The 24,544-nt window shown below is 41.5% G+C and overlaps 1 protein-coding gene across 1 annotated transcript; it reads right to left on the minus strand.

The window, feature by feature from the left end:
- Window positions 1-249: 249 nt before the first annotated feature.
- On the minus strand, window positions 250-23,816 carry inppl1a (inositol polyphosphate phosphatase-like 1a). The gene is given in 28 exon segments (XM_018681568.2): window positions 250-2,917; window positions 3,114-3,247; window positions 3,473-4,268; window positions 4,415-4,501; window positions 4,654-4,738; window positions 4,866-5,021; window positions 5,111-5,287; window positions 5,638-5,751; window positions 5,894-5,983; window positions 6,156-6,237; window positions 6,374-6,462; window positions 6,928-7,027; window positions 7,133-7,271; window positions 7,555-7,651; window positions 7,903-8,020; window positions 8,239-8,274; window positions 8,276-8,436; window positions 8,576-8,678; window positions 9,129-9,235; window positions 9,909-10,059; window positions 11,422-11,520; window positions 12,298-12,387; window positions 13,756-13,846; window positions 14,093-14,239; window positions 16,018-16,099; window positions 16,189-16,336; window positions 17,047-17,110; window positions 23,285-23,816. Coding segments are annotated over 28 exon segments (3,837 nt in total). The 5' UTR covers window positions 23,470-23,816; the 3' UTR covers window positions 250-2,808.
- Between the last annotated feature and the right edge of the window lie 728 nt (window positions 23,817-24,544).

A 24,544-nucleotide genomic window follows, 5' to 3' on the forward strand; every position in this document is an offset into this window, starting at 1 on the left:
TGAGTTTTGAGTGTTGTGTGTGTCATAAGAAAAGTCACTCACAAAGCGGCTCTCGTAAACTCTAAAAGTACGAGCTCCTGAAATGGTGGTTAAATAAAAACTTAAATAACTGTCACTAATTTTCATTTTACCGTACACTCTCTCTCTGTCTTTCCCTCACTGAGGCAGGTCTACGGCTCACGGATCATAGCTGTTCATCCTTACAGCTCTCCCTGCAGACGACAAAAACAAGAGAAATGAGTGAATTCATAACATAAGGAAAGATATTAGATTTTAATTGAAAAAAAATTACATGGGTGAACAACTTTAACTTAACACAACCAAAAGAGGAGACTACATGAAGGGACAAGATAAAATGGAGTGTGTCAGAGAAAAACAACAACACTTTTTCACTCATGCACACAAATACAAACACACACTCACACTCGCACTCTCTCTCACACACACATCACTGAGAACACTGAAGGGCCAAAAAGGCTTTTAAAAAAACACAAGACATTAGATTTAACACATCTGAACGGCAGATCCACATTCTCTGCATTATGGTTGTTTGGCTGTTAAAAGATTAGACATGTTGTACAACACATAACACAGACAAGTAGCTGAGTCCAAGGGTGTGTGAGCAACATAATTCAAAGGTGTATGAATGAAACTGCTACAGTAACATCCATAAAGATTTCATCCTATTTAGACTCAATTATGCAAGAGCATGTTCACTTAAGAGTGTAGAGTTCAGCTTTCGCTGTTTTCTTAGAGCTGTTGACAATATTTTTACATCATGTTTCAATATAGAAAGCACGTTGTGTGCTTTAACTGATGGAGAAATATTTCCTGTGATCCACCTTGATAAAGGAGAATTATCAGGTATCAACATCAGGTCTTTTATGACAACAATAAACTGGCTTTTGGCCTCTGGTCTCACAGGCAAAATAGTAGGCATGAATGAAGAACGAATAAAGGAGGGTGAATACTACTGGGTAAGTTATCTCTCAGATTTTTAACAGCTTAAAAGCAACATATAAATATAAAAGAAACCACTGACTATGAAGTATGGTTGTGTCTAACGTTTCCAGTTGGCATTTAAGGGGGAGGTTTACGGAGTGGCAGCACCACCTGCTGGGCAATCAGGGAACAACTGCCCTCCCACCATCTGTGTCCTGCAGACACCTGACTTTCTCTGTGTTTCATGTTATTATGAGATGTGACATGTTCTTGAGTGTGTACAAAATACATCATGATCCTACCACTAGGCAATTTAACAAAAGAACCAAATAAAAATCAGCAAAATAAAAAAAATCTCTACATTATATGAAAAGAAAAAATGTTTGGGTGACAAACTGTTTCTCAGAGACAATGATAATAATATGATGGCTTAGTAAATGTTCAGTAAAAAATAACAGCGAGTTAATCAGTTTGGCTATGTTAACAAATTCCCTGAACACTGCTCCATTAACACAATTTAAAATGAAATGAGTCAAAGACAGGACATTAACCCTAGGTCATATGCTGCTAAAATAAGATTTGTCTTCCTCTGTAAATTGAAATTTAACATCCTCACAAATAGAGTATGAGCATGAGAAATGTACTGGGTGAAATCTTTCAAGCAAAATTTCACTTTGGTGCAGCATTTATGACCTCTGACATACTTTTATTTTATTGCCTCATCTACTTCATTTTTTGAGACCAGACTGTGCTGCATGTGTCATTGTCCACTTATGTTCAAGCCTAGACCTACCTACAGGTTTCTGGCAACAAATTGACTTCTAATAATGCAGCCTTGCTAATACAGTCACTTAAATGTTTTACCAAAGTGAAATATGCATTTTTAGCTCTAACAGGACTGGTTTGGTTGGTTTGCTCCATATTCCCTTTATCAATTAAAAAAACATAAAATCATAAATACATGCAGAGACACTGAGACTGCCACTATTTCAATAACAGTGGCCCAGACATCATCACAAAAGTACAAAAATTTGAAAAAATGTGAGCTGAGCTCCTCAGGGCTAGCTCCTCTTCTGTCACCACTTCCTGTCTACCTCTGTCACATAAGTAAGGGAGGGGGGGTCCTCTGCCCGAGCTGTGGGATGACATTACTCCTCCTGAGTGCTCTTTAACAATTCCCGCATAGTTTCCCAAATGTGTGCATTACTGGGGGAAAACTTGAGACTGAGAGGAACACAGAACACAGTTTTTTAAGAGTCTGAATTAAGGGCGCAAAACACAAGCAGTGTTTTTTTGTTGTTGTTGTGGTTGTTTTTTTCAAAGCTCTGGTTTCGCACAAAAAACCCCTCTTCTTATTTTGTTTCAAACGTGAAAGTCTGAAGGAACTGTCACTCCCGAGCTGAGGCTTCTGAGGACAAAGAAACAAAAACAAGCTTTAATTCTAGCTAGAAGCTGCAGGTCAGAACTGATGATACGACACTGAGTCATGAGCTGCTCCATATCTTCAATTCTGTTTGGCCAGAAAAATAATCTAATCTCATCCTGCATCCTCTCACTAGTTTTAAAACTGAGGGTTATGTAGTGATGCTTGAAGGACTGAAATGATTATCGTTAAATAAGGCCACCTTGATGACACTAACAACACACATACAGTACATGTGAAAAAGGACGTTGGTTCAACAAGTGTTTTTGTTGTTTGTTTTTTTTTTTTGAAAGTACAAATGGAGTGCAATTTCTCTCAGAAGGCACAGTCTGGCATCGATTGGCACATTCCAGCTCAGTTCAGTTCAGCTGAGATTTGGCCTCTTGTGACCCGGTGTGGTAACCAGGCCGGTTTGGACCAGTCATAGACCAGTGTGGTACAGTTTATTTCTGTTGCTGCTGTTGCTGCTGCTGTCTGAGGCTCTCCAGCAGGATTTGCTTGTGGGTGGGGTCGAGCACCCCCGCCTCCTCCAGGTCCTCCTCTGTGATGTCACTGGAAAAACAGTTCAAGATGTAAAAAATAGAACAGAAGATGAACACATGTACATCTTAAAAGAACAACAGTGCAGATTAAGTTCTTAATTTGAAGATTTTACTGTTCACCATCTTCAGGCTTTGAATTTTACTTTGACTCTATATTACTACTCCAACTCTTATTTTAACATATCTGAGTGTGTGAGTGTGCGTACCTGAGGAACTCCAGGTCGTCCCAGCCGTTGTGCAGGAGACCCTGCTCATACCTTTCCAGTCCCAGCCTCTGCAGCCACTCCCCCACTGACGATTCCCCTACAGACAAAGATGAACTACTGCTGCCCCAAAGTGCCTGCACACAAGAAATGAAATCCACAGATCAACCAAAAAAACTGCTGCAGGAACATATCAGGTAATTACAGCTGCCGTATGCCAACAAAGATACAATATGCTACCTTGAGCTCAGTTTTTCTTCACCAAAAGAAAGGAAACACTAAAACTTTAATTACAGGAGACAGAGGTTCTGTGTGTTCTGTGAAAATGAAAGTGTACATGTAAACTTTCATGAACCACCCACCTCCTCAGGCATGTCCTCTGCGATGCTCTCTGTGATGGGATTTCTGGGCGGGAAGGTGCGGCAGGCATCCAGACCTAAACCCATCGGCTGCCCCCTGAGAGGCGGTGGTGCCGATGGAGCACGTGGAGGCTGTCCAGGAAACTCACTCTCACTCAGTGTCTTTGCCATCTGGAGCACAGAGCATGACTGGTCATCTAACGCCCCTGCTCCAACTCCGCCTCCCCCGCCTCCTCCAGCTCCACCTCCTCCTCCACCTCCTCCACCTCCTCCTCCTCTCCTGAAACCCTCCCCAAGACCCAGCGGGGCACCAGGACCGGCTGCCGGGATCCTGACCTCGGCCAGGTCCGGGTAGAGAGGGCGAGGTTTGGGGAAGGGGGCCTCTGCAACCATCTCCAGGGCTCCCTTGGGAAGAGGAGGAGGGGGGAAGTCAGGAGGGGGTCGATTCAGTGTGCTCCCAACTGTTCCTATGACACCCCCGCCCTGTGCCCCCACCATGCAAGCGCCTCCGTCATCTTCTGAGGAGCCCTCTTCGCTAATGGCCCGGACCGGGTGTCCTGCCATGTGTCTGCGTGGGTGAGGTGGCCCTGAGGCCACACAGGGGGGTTTGGTTCGAGCCCCTGCTGAGGGAGGAGGGGCTTTAGCTGCCTGGGGGTTTGCAGAGGTAGGAGATGGGAGAAGCTCAGGTGAGAGAGCAGCTGCCGACTGGTTGGGAACGCCCTCCAGGATGTAGTAGGCGGGATTATTGTAGCTGTTCTTACTGATGGATGGATCACCATCTGATGCATCTTGCTTAGGTCTTTGCAATAAAGAAAGCAACAGATTATATGATTGATTTCTCACTTTTTAATGTGTCATGGTTTGAACTTTTAGCTGTGTGTGTATGTGAAATCTGCACATATGATTTCTGATCAATGTGTGTGAATCAGATGAGTGTGCCTGTACCTTGCAGCAGTTTCCTCCTTGCTGATCCTTTCTCCCTCCTCATTGACCCTGCCCAGCTCTCCTAACTGTTTACGAACCACAGATGGCCTGCTCGGTGGACACAACAGAACAGGACTAAAGTCAGCATGTCTGATTTATCTTATAATCTCTTCTGTGTGCAAATTTTAATGAAACATTCAGCTTTTTGCATTTTACTATAAATTATGTACAGTAAAATTAAAAGAGCAGAGTGTACTGACTTGACATATTCATGTCCCACTCTGGATACCATCGTGGATTTCCCTTTAGGTCCTCCTGTCTCATCTTTGTCCACACTAATCCACTCTGAAATACGACACGAAAAATTGTTGTTTCCAAAACTGCAGCATTTGGACAATTTATATCCTTCCATTTATCTCGACTGGTTCCTGGAATACTGTCTTTACTGCCTTTAAAGAAATTAGTGCATTACCATAGAGTCTCTCCCTGGTTCCCATCCTTTCAGAAGGGACTCTGACTCTCATGGACCCCCTGATATTTCCTGTTTCCTCGCCACGGTGGGACAGGTAGGTGTGAAACTGCTGTGCTGTGCTGCCAATCATCGACTTTAGAGCCAACACGCACTCTCCTAGCAAAGGAAACAACGCACCGAAGATCAGTTTGTCCGTTTCAAAGAACTGCACAGCCACTTGACAGACATTAACATTCTCTTTGTACCATAGGACTCGTATCCATCCAGAGATTTCACTGTTAGCAGCAGATGTTGGTCCTGAAGGTACTCGATCTCTGAGAGAAGAGGTTTGAGCGTCGTTAGCTGCTTGTTGGACCAGCCCACACGCAGGAAGTTGACATTGTCACTGCTCTGAGTGTCATTCTCGTAACTCTTCTTAAACTCTACAGATGAGAGACAGATAGAAAAATGCAGGGCAAGGGAGGATGAGGAGAGGGGACAAAGGGAACGAGGTGGGAAGGAGACAAGGAAGAAGAGGAGGGAGATGTTTCTATTGCATTTCATTCACAAGTGCATGGTGGACAGGGAGTGGGGATGCAGCACAGGTCAAAAACGGATTGTAGTTTAAAGGTATACTGACTGCCTGAGATCGGGAGGGAGGGAGGGAGATACAAAAAGAAGAAACAGATTTTACAGTTTTATTACATCCACTTGGTGTTACAGAAACCCTGTCTGTGTTGTAACTCCTAGTGGACTTCTGTCAACCAATGTGGAAAAGCCATGTTCATCTCACCTTCCAGACAAGTGGAGTAGAATTCGATGAAGAACTTGGTTCTGCTCGCTGTCTTCACTATGGCCTCGATGCTCTCAAACTCGATGTAGGCCTGCTCTGAAGACTTTGGCAGACCTACACAGAAACAGGTAGACAGAAAGTAGGTGGGGTGAAGGAAGAGAAGGATGGAAAGACTGAGAAAAAGATCTGAGCGGGCAGCACCGAATACCATGTTAAATAATTATTTTCTGAAGGATCTAAGTTAATCCACTTGTACCTTTTTTGGAGACAAACTGGGAGGTCACCCCCACCTCAAACGTAGCAAAGACAGGGGAGTGATCGCTGGTCACTATATCATCTGTACAGCCTGACAAACAAAAGAGCAAGTACTCAAGTAATCTCCTTGTTGATCAATCATATGAATTGCAGTATAAGACATTTATAGAAGTTTATAAACTTTAGTAGAAATTAAGAAATTAACCACTCAGTTGACCTCTGTTACACTGAGTACTGAATAATGTTTCTGTTGATGGTCTCACCATAGGAGTTGCAGACAATATGTGTTTCTGGATATGACTTCCACAGGATTCTGTCACACCAGGAGGGAACATTAGTCCTCATCTAGGACAGACAGAGAAGTAGAGGATGGCACAGCAGGATAATAAGGAGGATTCACAAAAAGAAAAGAAAACAAAGTACTTGTCAGAAATGGTTGGTGTAAATCTTTCTGTGGTGTTGTTTAAGTTAATAAACATACCCCTGTGGCCTTCTGCTTCTGCCAGACATATGTGTCCCTTGAGCCACGTTCATAACGGTAGGTAGGTGGGAATGAGATCTCTTCTTCCGCTGTGAGAAAGGACACACGCTCACTTATTAGAACTCATAGCAGATAAGTGTAAAGGCACAAGGCCTAGCAGTTCATAACAACCAATAAATCTAATATATTAATAACACATTAAACACATTAATCTGAGATGTTAGTATGATTATAAAATAGAGGACAGCTTCCCCTTTGCGCTGTGTGACATGACATTAACTGATTTTGCACCACAGACAGAACATGGAGTATGGACAAGCAGCTACATCCTGTATAAATGGTCACTTTTAAGAAACAACAGCATAAACAATATGTGATATTCAGTTGTCAGTTGTGAGACCAGAGAAACTCTTAATGACAGAAACCTTCCGTTAATTTGAGATTTAAAACCAAACAAAAAAATTCTCTACTTTTAAAGAAATCCTGCTCTGACTCTGAATATCTACTTGTGCACAACAAGAGGAAATAACCAGAACTGGCTCAGGCACACTAACCAAAGCGTAGAAAGACTTTGTTCTTCTCCCTCTCCAGATTGAGCTGGTCCACCTTCAGCAATGGCTCAAACTCCTTCCTGTTAATGTAGTTTAATATCTCCTGCACACAACAGACACAAAAGAGACAGGTTTGTAAAATAAGAGTTCATCTAATTTTGCTGTATTTCATCTTTCTGTGCATGTCTGTTTGTGTGTTCTCCTTTACCTGTATATCCATATCCAGCCTGTAGTTGAGATCCCCCAGCCAGAAGAGGTGTGTGAAGCGCAGTGAGATGTCAAAGGAGCTCAGCTGTTTGTCTCCTAGTGACAGCAGCCGCAGGATATCAAGGTAGTTCTGGTTCCTCCTGCAGGGGTCAAAGGTCACATGCATCACAGGTAATACGAGGTAAAAGAGTAATAGTTGTTTGTGTCTGTAAGAGATTTTTTCTGACACACTGTAAAAGTATATCATTACAAACAAAACAGAGAGAACACTTTAGTCTGTCAAGTAAAATAGCAATTTAGGGGTTTAAACGTACAAGACCCTGAAATAAAATAGACCAAGAGGTGTGAAAATGAACTAAAACAAATCAGATGTCCTCACAAGTATAGCCATACATAACATGTGTGTAGGACTGTGGTAGGTACCTGGCAATCTTCTCATTCCCTGAAGTCAAGTGACAATTCACAAAACCAAAAGATGTCCCGTTGAACATGAAGGACACACCTACAGCTCCTTTGTTACCTGGGAAACAACAAAAACAAACACACAAACTAAATATAAGAAGTCACAATAAAATGTAAGGGAAATTCTAGTTTCATTCTCTTATAAGGTAAGGTTATGGTTATTTTATTTTTATTAGTGTCATGCCTTTGTTCTTAACTCAAGTCACATTTTTCTAAATGCAGTAATAAAATTAGAATATTTTAAATTGCCCCTTTTGTTTTTCCAAGAAATACAAAGAATACAGAGGGAACACTGAGCTCAGTAATTACCCAGTGTGTTGGCAATGCCTGTCTTGACACTGGACATTCCCACATGGCTGATTCGATTCTCGTGTTCAGGTTTCACCAACACAGCGATCTTAATGTTCCACAGAGTCTGCACTGCGATCTATAAACAAGAGCAACAGAGAGTGAAGAAACTATAATTATCATTTCTGTGCACACACTGTACAAAAATAGCTCTGGCTTTCTTCATCTTTAGCTTTAGCTTCTCAAACATACCACCTCCACTTTTTGTTCATATCCCCTGCATGACTTAAATGGATTTAGTAGGTGTGAGCAAGCACAAATAACACCAGTGTAATCAAAGAATGCGATGCTCCTCACCGGTTTATAATCCAGCTCTGTCTGTTCCTTCAACATAGGCACGTAGCGACTCCACCCACTCCCGCTCACACACTGAGTTTTCTTGGGTCCCAAACACGTAAAGGTCATGAGGGATGGTGACTGTCATCTCGTCCAGAGTCTTCCCGAGGCCTCGACACAACACCCATGAGGCCACAGACTTAGGTGACGGCACTGAGCCTACACAACAAAGACCAAAATACTACATTCTCACCAAAAGTACTGATGTCAACTACTTAATATTACTTTTTAATGCAAGTCAGTCAGTGCTGCTGAATGTGTGCATGTGTGTGTGTGCGTGTGTGTGTGTGTGTCTAACCCATATTCCAGGTGCCTATGAAGATGGAAATCATGTCTGGCTCGTCCTGGTTGGAATGTTTGTTCTTCATCAGCTGCAGCAGCTGGCAAAAAGCCTCCCGCTTCTACAACACACACAAACAAATCAGTGTGTGAGACAAAAGAGCACCGTGTCTTCAAATAGCAGTACTTAAAAGATATCTAACAATCAGTGTGTGTATATCACATGCTTTCTTTAATCCTTTAAACATTGAATGTACATGGGTTTATTTCTTAACAGCTCTAATTTACAGCACTATGCACAGACAACACTCTGGTATTTTCCATCAAGTGTTCTTCTTTGAAATATGTAAACAGAAGAAGTAATGCAGAGATGTATGTAAGTCACAGGAAGAGTTTGAGTGGAAACTCAGTTCATAAAGGGTATTTATATATAGATCTGTGTAAAAAGGCTTGGACTTGTTCAGTTACCATAGTCTGATTGTATATATACATATAAAAAGGATATTTGAGAGTATCCGTTTGAATATGAATGAAGAAATTATATTTGAGTTTGTGAGTGTGTGTGTGCAGACCTTGGCACTAGCAAAGATGAAGTCTTTCCTCTGGCTCTTGTCCTTCTCCTTCTCAAAAACAATGCCCAGTTTATTCTGCACACGCTGAGACTTGATCAGCTGACGGACTGAGAGAGAGAGACACAGACAGACAGACAGGAGACAGAGGGTTAGAGATGGGGAATTATAGATAAAGGGAGGTCAAGGAATACAGACAGATTTAAAAAGGTTAAAGATAAGGAAGGAAAATAAAGAAAATGAAACAGGAGTCAAAACTGTAACAAAAAACGTTGTCAAAGCAGCCATTAAATCCTCGTCTTTACCTTTACTGTGTTTCAAACAGACAACATCAAGAATATCATGTTATCAACGGCTTAGATCATTTAAAATACATTTGATCTCCAGCCCTGGAGTTCAGAGACATTAGAACAGTTGTCATTCTGGGACACAGCATGGTTTCTTGCAGTGCTGAGTTGAGCCACTTTACCTTAAGACCATTTACACTGACAAAATAAAAACTAAACACACTTTTTAAAAATGAAACATCATCTGTAAAAAGAATAGAGGCGCTATTTCACACAGAAAATGACATTTATTTAATGAATGTGGCTATTGTTTCGGTTGTCATCTACTAACTGAAGCAATCACAAGACGAGATGCGTCACTCTCTGGGTGTTTTACCACCTTTGTCTCACAAATTTCTGCTCAGCAATTTCCTGAGGGAAACACTGATTACTCATCATTTTGCGGTTCAGAAAACACTGATGGTTATTGTGTGTGGAGCGTGTGTGGGTTTCTCACTTTTGTCATGTGTGAAGGTGGTCCAGTCCTCTTGGCTGTCCTTCACTTTCTTCATCACTACCAGTCGTCCTCCCTCCACGTCCACAGACAGAGTGTACTTCTGACTCTTTCCTATCTTTGTCAGTTCTGCCAGGTAAACGTCCAGCTTTACCTGTAGTGGACCAGAGGATCACAAGTGCTTGTAGCGCAGCAATAAAAGTTTATGTGTTTACAGAGCTTTTTACTTTCAGATCGTATCAAATCTTCACACCACCAGGGGTCTCCAAAGTGAAAGTGGTGGACCCCTCATGACTCTCACAATCTCTATTTTTACCATATACATCAAGGCGTGCTGCTTCTGTGGCATTAACAGGGTGTTAAATCTATCTCAGTTATACGCAGTCAGCATATCTGAAAACTACAAGCAGGGATTTTGATGATCACACACTATCTTGATTCTCTTGATGGCAGTTTTAGCGGGCAGTTCACACATTTCTGTAGAAAAGCGGACTTTGTTTCTTGGCACTCAGAAACATAAGACTCATAACCTCTCAGGAAAAATGTTTAACCAGAAGACAGACATCTATTTTCACTTTGAGTCACCTCGTGGGGGTCGGTTTGTGTTTGTGCATCAGTGGGCGAATCTGATGCCAAATCTTTAACTTCACCTCATCGTAACAACACTTCTTTTCCTGTGCAACAGGAAGCCGCTGAGAGGATTTCACCACAGAGAATGCAGCCTTGGCTGACCACTAATATTTCAAATCATTCATCTCTTCTTCCTCCTCTGTCTCCCCTGCTTCCCAGTGTGCTCCCACTGACATTTATCCCTCTACTCTGTTTTTCTTATCACCTTTGTCCCCTTTATTTGCCACTGAATCTCTACCCATTATATATTCCAATTCATTCTCTGTTTCTCTCTCACTCCTCAACACAGCTTCCTTCCTATGTTTACAAGTCATGTTCTGTGTAAACATTCAAAATAAAACAACCAGAATCTGATTACCATCATACAAACTGAAGTTACACTCACTTAATTGTGTACTTGTTATAGATGTGAATGTGATACCAAAAGTGATAAATAACAATGTGACAGATGATGCTAAAGGAAATACATTACAAACATTCCTTTGGTCTCACATCATCTCTGCTGACAAACATACAGCAGTGTGTTGGGGAATATGTGACTTCACTGCCTCTTTCATTGTAATTCAGGTTCAGTCTGACCTCTGTGAAACAAACTGCCATTCCTTAGAGTAAAAGTACCAAATCTGGAGGTGTGTTAGCGCTACATTAGATTTCAGGTTTTGTTTCATTTGATTCTAGACTAAAATCTTGATTCCTTGCCCTGTGACTGTGAGAAAAAAAAATATTTCACCATCTTCACTCCTGCCCTTATACTGACCCCTTTCACCCTGAAGATAGACAATCACTAAAGAAGTGTGTGTGTAAATGTGTGTGTGTGTGTGTGTGTGTGTGTGTGTGTGTGTGTGTGTGTGTGTGTGTGTGTGTGCGTGCGTGCGTGCGTGCATACCTCGAAGGCCTGCACGGGGATTGCTTTGCTGTGACGCATGGAGAGAGGAGGAGGGGAGCATGGAGAGGACAAGCTCATGTCCTGGAGAGCTTTTAGAGCCTGGGGGGAGGGAAAAAAGAGAAGGAGAGGTGTGGGGGAGAAACAATTAGTAGAGATATGATGAATAAGTTTAAGGGGAAAACAGACATGGACATAAAAAACAACACAGAAATAAACTATGTTGTTTTCAGCTGCTGTGTCAGTGTCAGCATGGAAACGGTTTCCCATTTCCTGGGTTGTGATCCAGCAGGAGCAGAGAAGGTGGAGCCAGTGACATCACATGAGTCAAGACACATAGCTTGATTGCATTGAAGCCATTTCCTGCCCGGTCAGCTACAATTTGACCTATAACATGGCAGAGTTGGTCAACCTACTTGCAAATTAGGGATAAAAGCAAAAAATCTAATTGGCAAGGTTTTTCTGTGCTAGAAAAACCCTGTTGGGCATGAAAAACTCAGCTTTAAATCTTCAACTGCTATGACCTACATGACACATCCTCTCCATCTTCCTGAGTATTACACACTATGCAAATACTTTTAACAGGTTGTATCAGCAAAGGGCAAAAATGTTACAAAATCAAACATACTCCATGATCATAGAGTTAGCTAAACCAACCACTACCAACTAATAGTGTTGTGTGTGTGTGTGTGTGTGTGTGTGTGTGTGTGTGTGTGTGTGTGTGTGTGTGTGTGTGTGTGTGTGTGTGTGTGTGTGACTGAGTAGAGAAAGAGAAAGCAAAACAAACACAAACACAGAAAAAGAAAGAGAGAGACAGAAGTGATGGAGCAGAAGTGATCATGGGTGTAAGCCTACACATGACTGAATATATGTGTGTACCTTCTTCTCTATGGAGGACAGCAGGTCTTTGAGAATTGCCAACTTGGTCACAAGGTTCTCCAGCTCTTGGTCTCCACCCTGATTCACAGACTGGTAGAGAAGAAGAAAAAAAGTATTTAACGCCTATGTAAGCTGCACAGTATGAAAAGACAGATTTTGGTAAGACAGATCTCAAGGAGCTAAAATGTACAGTAGCTTTCAAAAAACAATGGGGCAGCAAACAGACATTTCAGAGTTACAAACTGTCTTACATATTGCTAAGGCTCCATTACCAGTCTATCCATATGTATATAAATCTGTTTGTATTCAAACATTTTATTTATACACTGTGCTTTATGACTAATGTGACTACTGAACCAGGAGTGAAGTAGTGGTTTGCTGAGGGAGCAGTGCTTATACCTTTTACAGAGCCAGTGTTTTTTATCTTGGTTTTATTATAAGTCTACTTTCAAGTCTGGAAATCTACAAAAAAAAACAAGACATTCTGCCTGTCTCATTAACATATAATATAAGTTTTATGTATGTTAGACAATAACACACAACTATGAAAGAAAAAATAAGCCGTCCCCACATGTAGATATATTACATGGACAAACACAAACAACCCTTTGCAAGTCTTTCCATGAGATACATTACTTAAAGAGCAGTGTGTATTAGTGTAGTGGGTGTATGTCTACCTCAGCTGTCCCCAGAAGACCCTGGACACCCACTTGTATGTGTGTATACTGCTACTACTGTGTTTGTATAGATACGTCCAACGACAGTATGTGTTACAGCTAATAAAAGATGCGTTCAATTACATTCAGTTTCTGTTTGTTACTGAGTGACTTAATCTGATTGGCCGCTCTGCATACAAGGAGCTTTACTGTTTAGCTAGGCATAAACACAAGTGTTGACTTGTTACTTAAGGACATTATGTCACATATTCCACCATCACCTGTGAAACATAAAATTCAAAATGAGCAATACCGAATGTGATGAGCAGTAAAATTTTACAACTAATACAATGGATGTTTTGGTTGTTAAAGGGAACAGAGAAGTAACTGATCTGGAAGTGAGGTGAACTTTTGTCTATAGTCTGGAGGAAGCAGTCCTTATTTAAGTTTTAAAATGATTAGCCATTTAAAATACTGTCTCATAGTTTGAATGTAAATGCTGACTGCTTATATTTATCCACAGATTGATGATCAGGGGTCTATATATAGCAGGAATGCAGAAAATAGCTTAATACTGGCCCTGTTCAGTGACTGTAATACTCCACATCTGTCGCACCTACTTAAATGCAAGCTACGACACTGTATACAACAAAGATTTATATGTTTTATTATCTATTATTCAAACTTTGTTATGGGAAGCTGTAAAGTAGTAAAATAACTGTGTTAGACATGAGTGTGTGTATGCACTTCCATTCTAACTGAGTGTGCAAACAAACACATGCAAAGAGGCAATGGGTTGTACCTGCTGGATCATCTTGGAGACCATGAAGGCACTCTGCTGATCAAAGACTTTAGAAAGAATCTCCAGACCAGACAGAACCTTATCCACCTCCCTAATGAGGGAAACAGAAACAATTTAGTGGACTAAGAGCTCAAAAATCCTTCTTCATTTAGATCTATCTATAGAGATACAGACATTTATTATATTTATGTGTACTTGTTAGGGCTGCACAATTAACAACAGATGATCAATAACCATGTGATTTAGTTATTCTTGATACATTTTTTCACTGTGTTTGAATATGCAACATGTACCACTCTGACCAAGACAAAGAGACATGGTAACACGCAGCACTTACCCATTAAGGCGTTTGCATGAGGCCACTAGTGTCTTGTTGAGGTGAGGCAGGGAGCAGGCTCCCTGTTTGACTGCCTCAAGGTCCAAAGCATAGCTGCCCTTCAGGTACTCATGGGAGATAGTGCTCAGGCCATTAGCTGCTGGGGTGCTGAAACAAAATAAAAGCTCAGTGAGCATTTATAACCATCTTCACTATGTGCACATAATTACATAACATTCAGTAGCTGTACAGATTACAGTACAAGCAAACAAAAACAGCATTATTGTGATTTGATGTTTGGGCTTCACATTTTATTATATTTGTGATAAAGCTGCCATAAGGCACAGGTAGGTCTTTAAAGTTTCTGCTGATACTTAAAGAAACAGGCATCAAAATAGCAGATAAATTACTTCCCCTGAATCAGAAAACAGAACTGTCACGTACTTTATAATTGCCATATTTACAAAGCCGTGCGTGTAGGTGAGTCTGCAAGATCTTCATCTGTGCAGTAAGGATTTTCAGAATCACACACTTCCTCTAAACCAAAGAGCTGACTTACCCCCCCACCCCAACACACACACTTACCTAACCATATAAGCCAGCGGAGGACCAGGTGTTAACCTCTGCTACTAAAACAGTTATTCAGTTATTGCACCTACAAATCTCTGCCTTTAGGATCCATTAATATGGTCCACACTGAGGCGTCCAAGTAAGCTAAGTAAATTTTCCTGTGCTAGGCTTATTTTTAGCACGCAAAGTCTACAAACCAGCAGACTGTTGAAAGTCTGTGACCAAAAAGGACAATGTTGCTCCACTGATGTCACCTATAGTTGACACTGTGACCAAAGGTACTGCAACAAACACATTACTGCTTGAGAAAATTATTATAGGCAGTTTGGTGCTTTAAAAAGTAACTTTCACCAGCTTGAAAATCTCATATCAGAATGATTGATACAGTTACTCAGTTCTCTTCAAATACAGCACACAGTAGCCTGAGTGAATACACTTGGCTGCTTTTACACAGAGATTGCGTTTTATTGGAGTTAAGAAGACTCCTCACTATGCTGCATTTGCTGCGTTTGCACTGAACCATGCAAAGCTGTTGTAATGCTGACCCAGTGTGTGATTTTATACAGCATGCCAGCATCGCAGAATCAGAGGTGTGTGACACAGCAGCCTTGGTGTCGGTCGGGGTCAGTTCCACTCTGCTGGCTCTCCATTTTACACAGACATCGATCCAGCTCTGTGACTACCTCTGCTGCTGGCTTAATGGTGGGACAACAGTGCCCCCCATTCCACCTCCATATCGTTTCTACAGAACGGCAAGGAGACTAACGGTGCAATATTCCTGCCTTCAGCAAACTGTGTAAAAGGGTCTACTGCTGAGCTTTGCTTATTAATCTACCCAGATCTAAAGAACACACACACACACACTCAATCATAAAAACACCTGCATGTACACAAATGACAGCCCCCACTTCATTAAAGCCTTGCCATCATCTGTGAGCAATGTGGTTTTCAACAGGATGTGGCTTTCCTTCTGTATGTAGTTAGAGGGGGGCACACAGAGACAACAGAGGATATTAATGTGTGTGTGTCTGCAAATGAAAATGAGTGTGGGAAACATTGCTATATTTGCTAATAATATGTAACTATGTGTGCCTATTATGTGACAGAAACCGCAAAAGTGAGGTACAGGGTGTGAAGACGTTGTCAGTGATGCATCTGCTTACAATTTTTGTGACACAATCACATTCACACTGAAATAACATCCTTCCTGTGTGTGTATATATGTTGCGGTTGTGTGTTTGTGTGTTTCAAATATAGCATGGTTAACAAGATGGTTACAAAGCCCTGAGGGTAGTTTCTGATTTGGTTTTCAGTTCACTTACATATTATCAGTGTGAATCAGCACGATTAAATTAGGCGCTGCATACACTTTGTACCTGTCTGTGGGTGTGTCTGGTCCAGGGGGAGTGGAGGTGGAGGCTGAGCGAGGAGGGAGGGGCGGCTTCTCATCCTCCCCATCTACCAATCACAGAAAAGGAGAGTTAACATGCGACAAAGGGGAGGCCCTTGTGACCATGTGAGTGTGCTTGTGTAGGCCCTAGAGATACCTGAATAGTCTCTGTCATCGCTAACTGCTGTTTCCTCTCTGTCCACAGGATAAAGCAGGGTGGTGACCAGACCTTGGCTGGGCTGCAGGTATAATGACACCAACTCTGGTAACGTCTTGAACCGCTTAGGCTGCACACCCTGAGATGTCTGAAAGTATGGGGAAGGAGGAGAAACAGGGAGGGATACACCAAGAGATACAGGAAGAGGAGGGAAGTTATTTTCTACATGGTATGAAGATAACAGTTACATCCACACTCCTTGGCATGTTATTGAAATCTCTGGTGGCCCCTATTGTTCCATATTTGATGCTGTGTAAGCAAATACAACCCAGTAGTCTAAATATAATTCAAACCAGGAAGATGTCTTTTAGTAAACATTGCCTGCAAACAAATTCAGCTCCAGGAAGCAAAATTAGACTTCTAAACTGTCTTCAAACTCTCACAGCTAAGACCCAAAAAATCATTCGAAAGCAAGACAGATGTCTGTAATGTGGCCACACAGATAGTCAGAAGAACGTTGTTGTGTGTGTGTGTGTGTGTGTGTGTGTGTGTGTGTGTCTGTGTGTGTGTGTGTCTGTCTGTGTTAGACAGAGTGCATGTGTGTGTGTGGCTGGGGGTGGTGAGGACTTCACAGCTGTTGGGCACAAGGCACAAAGAGGCTGCTGTTGGCGTGTGTGTATGTGAGAGTGAGAGAGCTCTGAGCCAACAAAAGCATCTCTGCCTGCCAGCTGCTACTGAAGCAAATACAGTTTTTGCTGCACACATGTACACACACTTAACCTCAGTGGACTGTGAGTGTGTGCCTGTATGTGTGTGTGTGTATGAATGAGAGAGTGTGTGTGTATATCTTCTCTGTACCTGTACAGCCAGAAATCCTTCGTCATCTGGGAGGATTCTGTATGTGTGGACATGCTTCTGAAACCTGCAGAGAGAGAAAGGAAGACAGAGAGTAGAGGAAAAGAAACACCACAGAGGATAGACTGGAAAGTTGGAGCAAATGCAGTGAAAAACAGAGGGAGAGAGGAGCGAGAGAAGAGGAGGAGACCATTTTTAGACCTGTTGTTTGATTTAAAAAAAAAATTCAAAGTCTGACATTGACACACACTCTTGTACTTGACCTCAGAGGATAGGGGTGTGTGTACGTATGTATGAGAGCGAGGGGGTTTAGACGCTGTAGAGAGCTTCAACCTGTTGCTGTCTGTCACAGTTGTGAGCAGACTTTATCCTTACAGTAGCATGATACAGCAGAGGAGAGCAGAGCTGAACCTAGTGTTTATACATTGTAAAGTTATAGTGATAGCAAAGAATATCTAGTCCTTTCTTGGATCCCTCCCAGAATATATGGTGTGTGTTTTTCAGTCAGTAACTGTGTATCAAACATCAGAGTGTGAATTGCATTTTTGATTGAATCACAACTGTTTTTTTTTCTGTTTCAACCAATCACAGATCAATGTTCTGACATTGTGATTGCACAGCCATGGCTACATGCCTGCAGCCACAAGCTGGAGTTCAATGATTTTTATGTCTGCACTTCATGTCTGCTCAGTGGACCGGACACAAAATGTCCAATTTGCCAAGCAAACGTTGTGGTTGACATCTGTTGGTGTATATGTGTGTGTCACGGTTGGGCATCTGTTTTTGAAGTGTGGGTGTTAGGATGGCAGCCTATGCAAAACACTTTCAGCAATGCTTTTACTTCTGCTTATACGCCGTGCTTATTTACAGTATGCGTGTGTGTGTATACACTATATAAAAGAGTGGGAGGAGAAACCCATGTTGGGAATTCATCCTGCCTTGTCCACTCAGCTATTTTTCCGGTCTTTCCAGGTCAGTATCCTACAGAAACTAAAACATGAACTGAAATAAAATATGAAACTGTTTCAACAACCAACAACAACAGTGCCACATAACAAATACTGGTACAGCTGCATTAGATTGTAGATGTAGAATAAACTTGCACAATATCCATAATATTCATGACAGCATCAGAAAATGAAATCAACTCTTTTTAACAGTTTTACAAACTACAAAATCACACCAGTGCTTGACAGGCTGTTTAAAACTGTTTCCAGTTTCCAGGAAATCTGGAAATGAATTATGATGTGTTTTAAATTTGGTCTCACTGCGTTTGACCTTTGGACTATTTCCTTACAGAGGGCAATGATGTTTTTACAGCCTGCTTATCACTGATTCCTGCTGTTGTGGTTCTGATGCCAAAACTATTATATGCCCCATTTTGGTGCATTTCTTGATTTGGCATTATTGCATTTATTTGACAGTAAACAAAAGCGTCAGTGTTAAATGATATGGGACTTGGCCAGAAAACAGGTTCTCATGTTGGCCTGAGCATATTCATTAAAGTGTTGCCAATAATAATTCCATATATCACATCTCCTGGAGTTGGCCACATTAACAGTATAAACTTAATAAATATTTGCTCCTAGCATTCATGGTTCATCTATAAACACAGTCAGTGAGATGAACTCCATATTTAATCCTGTCACATTTTAAACACAATGCATTGTGGGGTGCAGTGGCACAAGATCCATACACAATGTGCAGCATTATGTTTGTATGTTTGTGTGTGTGTGTGTGTGTGTGTGTGTGTGTGTGTGTGTGTGTGTGTGTTTCTTCCTGTTGGCAGCTGATGAGATTCTCTGCGGGTCTGGGAAGTAAATACTATTGTTTCAGTAGCAGCAAAGTTATAACAGGGGGTTGGAGAAAGAGAGAGGGGTTTATTATGGGATAGACATAGAGGCATACATTGTGTGTGTGTGTGTGCTGTCAACAATAGTCTGTGTTAAGGGTAATGACTGCCCCACTGACACCCTCTGCCCTGTCAGTTAAAGAGTGCCACCTCCTCTTGTTGTGTCTCATCCAAACAACACACACACACTAGTACACCTATCTTTATGGGGACACATCTTTGACATAATGCAATTTTGGTCCTGGCAAAGCTGTCTGACCCCATAAGTGTAGGGGATGTCCTTTAAGTTAACAACAATCAGCCAGTAGATTTTAACTCTCTTGTCCACTTTCTATCCTGGTCATCAGGTGCAAATAACTTAAACTTAAGTTAAAAACTTGTGATTTACAAAGACGAATAACTCCACAAGTCAATATATAACCCCAATCACACACCTTCCTGGTGAGGAATGTTTTCACAGAAAGTTCTAGATTTCTAACACAGAAACACAGATGGCCATGCCTGAACCCTGACATGTTAAGACGCGCTGCACCGATACTGAAGAACATCTTCCTGACAGCAAAAATAAAAAACAACCTACTGTCTCTGTGGATGGCACAGAGATGCATATATTCAAATTTATCAGCGTGGGTTTCATCCGATGGCTGGCATCTCTCTTGTTCGAGTCTAAAAAAGTGCCACTACAGCTGAAAACATTAGAGACATTTTCTTGCCTGCTTTCTACTTAGAAAGCAAACTATTTTTTAATACAAATTAATACAAAATGGTAGTCACTTCTTGCAAAAGTCAGAGTATTACTTTAAAATCCGCATGCACAAGCACAAAACCCAAAGTCCACAGACTAAAATGTACAGTAAGAGGAAGTGAGAGGCAAAAGCCTATAAACAAACAGGCCTGAGAGTCAGTCCCAAGTGCTGTTACAGCTTCTTCACACCAGTCTATTCTCAGACAACAGCAGAGTGGAAACACTTCCTAAACACACTGGTCCCTCCACAGCCCTCAAAAAGGAAGTACACATGTCTGTGTATGTAAGTCACGAGGGCAAGCTCAACAAAAAGTCTTGTCTAGAGGCCATGTTCAGGTTAAAAAAGAACATCCTGGTGTGTATGTGTTTTGTGGGCAGGACCCTAAAAGAGGTCACTTGGTAGAGCACTTAAAATGAGCCAGTTTCCATGTTAAATCACCACAGTGACACAATTTTGTGAAATTAAATATAGTAAACTTATATTTTCCCTTTTACTGCAAAAACAAAATGTTTACAGGATTTTGAAATGTGTCACAACAGTTAAAGTTACAATTCAGGTTGAGTTTTAGTTTTTATTTTGTTCGAGTAGACAGTGTAGTGGGAAAGCTGAAGTGCTCAGGAGATAAAGGAAAGGTCATTCAACATCAAGAGGACCTGCTATACATATCAGCCCTCAGCCTCCAGGATGCTGTAACGGGGCCATGACTAAAAACAGTCTGCCATTCAGCAGTCTGGAACATTTTCAAGCCTCTGGTGATTCAGATTTTACTTCCTGGAAATGTGCTGTGGGGGGTTTTGTTTGTTTGTTTTGTTTTAACTAAGCAATATTAGCAAAAGCTGACAAATTAATGTGCTGCCTGACCATATAATCTTTTCCTCTAAAGTTTCAGGGGTTGTTGGGAAATACTGGCCTCCTGTTCTCAAAGATATTAGACAGACAGCTTGTTTCTGTCAAACTGATCTAACAACAGTGGTCCACATGACCTGCTGTGACTATAAGGGTGATAATTTGACTATGTATGGTATGAAAACTAGAACACATTTACTTTCTGAAACACTAAAAGTGACAGCTGAAAACAAGAGATAAAGTCCGACTTCCCTCCAGTGTGGTGAACATCAACAAGCCTACCTGACATGTTATTTGAAGATATTTTTAATCTTATTTTAAAGTTTAATCTTAAAAAGGACAAGTAGATAGAATGCTTAGACTGGTATATATCAAGTTTCAACCTGATACTGATCCTTTGAACAGACAGAACTGTCACTCAGAGGGTTTTTATGAAAGGGGGCCTTTCAATTTCCCATATGTGGCCTCAGGTCATCAGTGAGGTTGAATGACACATTGTCAAAAACATTCAGCATTGACATTGCAAAATTAACACACCAAATGGTGCAATGCATGGCGAGCTGGAACCACCTTTACTTCACTGAATCACATATATGTTCTCTTCTTTGAAGGTAATCAACGAACATAATTACTATGATGATGACCTGATCATCACTGACTTAGATTGCTGAGTGAATATTGAATGACTACAACTGTGTCATGAACAAATCATAATATTGAACAGCTGCCTTATACATCTCTAAAATCGCTCAAATTGAGCTATTTAAAAGACGTGGTTAAATCATGTAATGTCTTCCTGTTGTTCTTGTTTCTTTTGTATTGCATTGTAATGTGCTATAATGTCAGTTTTTAATTGCTTCCTCTTCATTAGGAAAGCAAAGAATAAGCTACAAAGTTTGACAATGGCATTACATTTTATCTCTGTTTTATGCCACTGTACATGATCTCAATCATAATCCTTAACATTAAAGTTAAAATCCAAAGTCTTTCTTTCTGTATCTCAGGTATCTGCTACATCTTTTTAAAGGTAAGGAGTAAGAGGTAAAACTTCAGAGTTAAAAAAACAGTAACATTGTTTGTGAAGGTAAGTTTGACAAACGTCTGCCCATAACAAGATTTAGCTACCATGAAGGAAGCTTTCTGAGATGAAACAAAGTTGATGATGTGAGGGGTGAAAGGGGAGAGGAAGGGAGAGGTGGAGGCGGGAGTAAATCCGGAAATGGATGATGCAGGGGTGTGAGGAATGTTGTTGGTCATAGAGTGACCTACTGAATCACTAGTGCGTCTAGCAAAGAATGAAAAATGAATTTTGTCACTGGTGTATCTAAAATATCTTTGTGTATTTTTCACAGGCCAGTAGCCAAATGTTTGCCCGACCTACTGTACTTTTGGGGGTTTGTACGTGACGAGATCAGCAATGTTTTTACTTGACAATCATTTAATGTACTAAATGTCAAAATATTGTGAAGAAATGCTCACAAATGTCACAATTTCACATGATATATCCAAATTGCTTGTTTTGCCTGACCAACAGTCCAAAACCCACAGATGTTCAGTTACAGTGATTTGAAACAGAGAAAACAGTAAATCGTTGCAATAGGAGAGCGAAGAGAGAACTAGTGAATATTGAATATGACAAATGACTAAAACAATTGAGCAATTTTAATGCATTTACATAGTGCATAGAGTATGTACTGCTGGTGTGCAAGTATACACGCACACACACTGAATTAAGCATGGGGTAAACTTTCAGATAGGGGATGTAGGTCGAGTCAATGTCAGAGTAATGTGTCACATGGCATGGGCCTTTCATTTACTGCACCTGCACTATCAGGAGCCTACGCATCTGTTTAACTTTGTGTGGGCGCTGGGGGTGGCATGTGAATCATTTTGGTTATTTGGAGTTTAACGTCCACTTTCCATTGTTCATTTGATTCGGCTGAGGGGCTGTAGGTGAACATGGAGATGGACTGTGATAAAGTCTCCCTTGTGTAATATGGGGTGGGCATTTCACCACTTATTTTAGCAAAGAGGATGCCAGGCCCTCTAAACACTCTCTAGACAGATATGCTCTACAGTATACTGCCCTGACATACAGATTGTTGTTATTTTATGTTGTATTGTGTCTGTGAAGATACTATGTGGAACTCCTAAGCAAAGCCAGCTGCTTCACCACTCCACTGATCTTAAATTAGCCTTAAATTAAAACATAAGCATGGCTTCACCAGCAGATACTGCATAGATGCTTATATTTACCCCCACCATCTTTTAGTTTAATGCTACTGCTCACAACCCACAGGCTGATTGTAGCAGAGTGCTTTGTAAAACCAGCGCTGCAGGCGACCACATCAGAGTCAAGACAGACAGGGACAGTCTTAAAGTTGTGTGCCATGCAGGAGTTTCACTGCTGGGCAGACAGGCAGTCTCCCTCTCTTTCCCCCACTCACTGCCTTCCAGGAGAAAGTAAACAAATGTGTTTGGCTTGTTTAACACTGGCTTCCGCAGGCTTCATCTGGTACAATTTGATCACATACTGTGAAACAAAAAATGATGCCAGTTTGCTGCTGCTGCTACTGTTGCCCTGAAGTTTATGTAAAGCTTATACAGCAAGCACAGAACAGTAACAGACTTGGCAGTGACTTTAACACAATATCATAGATTGCCCGAGGGAATGTATGCTAGCTGTTCATTTCTGTTGGCAGGGGTCTAACTTTTCGTGGTTAAAAAAGAGCAAAACGAGGCCGCACACACAAGTGAAGTTCAACAGGCTTCTCTCCTCTGCGATAAAGTTACTTACAGTACACACAAAGCGTAAGCCCCGTTGACACTCTCACTGTCCCGCACCAGGAAGCTGCCGTCTCTCCCGGCCCGGGCTAGCAGCTCCTCGGCCGCCGCTCGACTCAGGTCCCGGTGATACCACATTGGCGGTGCGGGCCCCAACGGAGAAACCCCACCGCCGCCACCACCGCCACCCCCGGCCATGGCCACAGCCCTTCAAACCGGGTTCAACTCTTGCTTGCTTCCCGACTTCTCAGAAAAAGCTCCCAGCCCTCCTCCAGACTAGAAAAATAATCCAGAGAGAGTGAACCGTTGAGAGAACCGAGAGAAGTGCAGAAAAGTACCGCAAACGTTATCCCGACGGCGGTTAGCAGGCACGAGCGGACCGACGACGGGGCTACAAGTTGTTAATTTGTGAAGTTGCGCTGTTTGCGGCTGTTTCCTCAGTTCCTGAAAGACTCGCCACCCTCCTCTTTCGCTTCCCAGTCCCACGGAAATCAGGGTATGTAAATCCACACTGGAGACCGGGGAGCAACAGCGGGGACGACCCGCGTCAGCACCGACATAATGTCAATAAATAAGACTTCCTGTTTGTAATTTCAAAATAAAATAGGGCGCATAGGAATTTACATTGAGACACTTTATTCCAGTGGTAAAAGTCACCCAAAGTTGGTTTCGTGTTATGCCTAGCTCTAGCTAGCTTAACATAGCTCTCTGAGAAGGAGGGATGGAGCAAGAGAGTAAAGGAATTGACTATTAAAGAACAGGGGCAGTGGTGGCAACTAATTTAACTTTATACCTCTGCTCCACTACATTCAAAGAGAAGTATGTACTTTTCACTCCACAACATTTATTAGACAGATTTAGTAACTCTGGAAGTTCTGATTTTACATACAAAACATGTGATAAACAAATAAAACATGATGCATTGAAGTAGAGTGAACTACCATACAGTGTGTGAAGTATCAACTTTAAAATGCTTTGTTCAACATAAAGCGTCTATAATAATAATCCAGTATGATATACAGTTATATGACACTCTGAGAGGGACTGTTACTTATTATGAGCACTTTTACTTTTGATTTGGAATCTCTTAATATTTCTGTACTTTTTATGTGTCATCTCAAATGCTTTAACTCAAAAACTCAAATACTTCAACTTGTAACTGTATTTTTACAAAGTGGTGTTAGTAGTTTTACTAAAGTAAGGGATCTGAGTACTTCTTCCACCATTGAAGAGGGGGAGTATAGTTCAGGTTTTGTTGAGGTACCCGCCAAAT

The sequence above is a fragment of the Lates calcarifer genome, linkage group LG21, assembly GCF_001640805.2.
Source record: "Lates calcarifer isolate ASB-BC8 linkage group LG21, TLL_Latcal_v3, whole genome shotgun sequence".
In the NCBI taxonomy this organism is placed as follows: Eukaryota; Metazoa; Chordata; class Actinopteri; family Centropomidae; genus Lates; species Lates calcarifer.